The sequence below is a fragment of the Seriola lalandi genome, unplaced genomic scaffold, assembly GCF_002814215.2.
Source record: "Seriola lalandi dorsalis isolate HSWRI2012SDOR001 ecotype SW California unplaced genomic scaffold, Sedor1 jcf7180002054981, whole genome shotgun sequence".
NCBI classification, from domain to species: Eukaryota; Metazoa; Chordata; class Actinopteri; order Carangiformes; family Carangidae; genus Seriola; species Seriola lalandi.
The window spans coordinates 1,107,562-1,109,250 of NW_019525661.1; the positions used below are offsets into that span (position 1 = coordinate 1,107,562).

At 41.9% G+C, this 1,689-nt stretch overlaps 1 protein-coding gene across 2 annotated transcripts in view; it reads left to right on the forward strand.

Annotated features, from left to right (window-relative positions):
* Positions 1–1,689, forward strand: part of agla (amylo-alpha-1, 6-glucosidase, 4-alpha-glucanotransferase a) — a 36,148-nt gene extending 34,459 nt beyond the window's left edge. For both annotated transcript variants that reach the window (XM_023398240.2, XM_023398241.2), the window contains exon 35: positions 1–1,689. This exon is cut by the window's left edge and continues 20 nt beyond it. In XM_023398240.2, coding sequence (XP_023254008.1) covers positions 1–98 — 98 coding nt within the window. In that variant the 3' untranslated portion in view covers positions 99–1,689.

The window sequence follows — 1,689 nt, forward strand, 5'->3', positions numbered from 1 at the left end:
CAGAACTGACCAATGAGAACGGCCAGTACTGCCCATTTAGCTGTGAGACCCAAGCCTGGTCTCTGGCCACTGTGCTGGAGGTCCTCTATGACCTTTAGATGACCTTAGCGTAGCAGTCAACCTGTACCCTGGTGTCACACTTCCTGTTGAAGTTTGACTGAGGAGACGTCACTGAAACACACCACGGCCTCAGTCTGTGAATCACCAGGTTCAGTCGTGACCTCTGACCTCTCGCTTAGTGATCAGAGTTTTCATACTGCGTTTAAACCTGTTTTGATGGACTTTACTTAGACTTATTTTACTTGTGGTTAACTTTAACACATCTGGGCGAGGAGCTGTTTGAGTCAGTTTAGTTTCAGACTGATGGTCAGGTGACTAGTTAGTTAAAGCTTTTTAAAACCTTTCTCCACTGAACAGCTCGTGTCTTTCTTATGTCTGTTGGCCTTTATCTCCAAGGCCTGAGTTCCCATGTTGCACTGAGAGTTTAGATTTTCTTCCTTCATGTAGAAACCATGAAACATAAATGTAGCGTATTTACAGCAGTTATTTTGAAACCAGCAGCAGCTTCAGAGCAGATGTGGTGCCAGTTTTTTTAGTGTTAATAATCACAAAAGTACTTTGGGTGCACTGATGGTCCTGAATTATCTTTAAACCTACAGATCTACCTGAACCTAACAGAGCGCTGCTCCTGTAGAAAAGCCAACACAGTATTTGATTCTGTCTGTATATTTTTATTTGACAGGGCTCTCCTGTTTTCTGTCCAAACAAAATGAAAATCTGTTTTTACCAGTCTGACTTTCTCAAAAGAGAAACTAATCAAATCACATTTTATCAATTGGACAGAAAGAAAAAACTGTGTCACCCAGCGACTCTTGTAGCAGTGATTGTTTTCTCTCTGATGTGTAAGTTCCTGCAACTTCACCTCCACAGTCAATACAAACATCTCTGACTTTATTCAGTGGAATTGAGAATGTTTTAAAAACATTTTGAGGAAACAATAATATTAGTATCATCTACCTTACTGTTCTTAATGAACTGTGATAAATTATAATAAGAATGATCACACCATTCACTGTGCATTAACACACTTTAACCCTTGAACAAACAGACTCTTATGGAACTGAACTAACCCGTCACTGTGTTTACACCTGGAGTCCTACCTCCTCACTGTCCTTATCGCCTTCTGTCTCAACAAGTGACCTGAACACCTGAACGCACCACCAGGTGACTGACCACCAGCTGCAGCACCAGTGATGTGCAGAGTTCTGTAATTTGTCCCTGAACGCACCACCTGATGCCTTCACACATGAAATAAATCCCTGTCAGTCTTCCAGCTGTTCCACCTGTGTATCATGTCTACAGTGTGAATGTCAGTATCACTCAGCTGTGTCTTCATGTGAAACAAACGCTCTGTGCATGAACGTAGCTTTTCTCCTCGTGTGTGTTACGATGCTATAGACGTCTGATGAGTCTCCGTTGTCTTGTCCCTGCAGATGTTGAACATGTGGTGAATTTTAACATAAAACATCAGCGTTTCTCTGAAAGAGAGGAAACCTGGTGAGAACAGAACATGTAGAACACAAACTCATACAGTTGCTGTGTCAGTAGTTTGAGAAGCCTCTGTGTGTATCCGCACTAACACGTGTCACTGGTTTAACTGTTCTGTGTTTTAAAATCCTCTCGACTTGA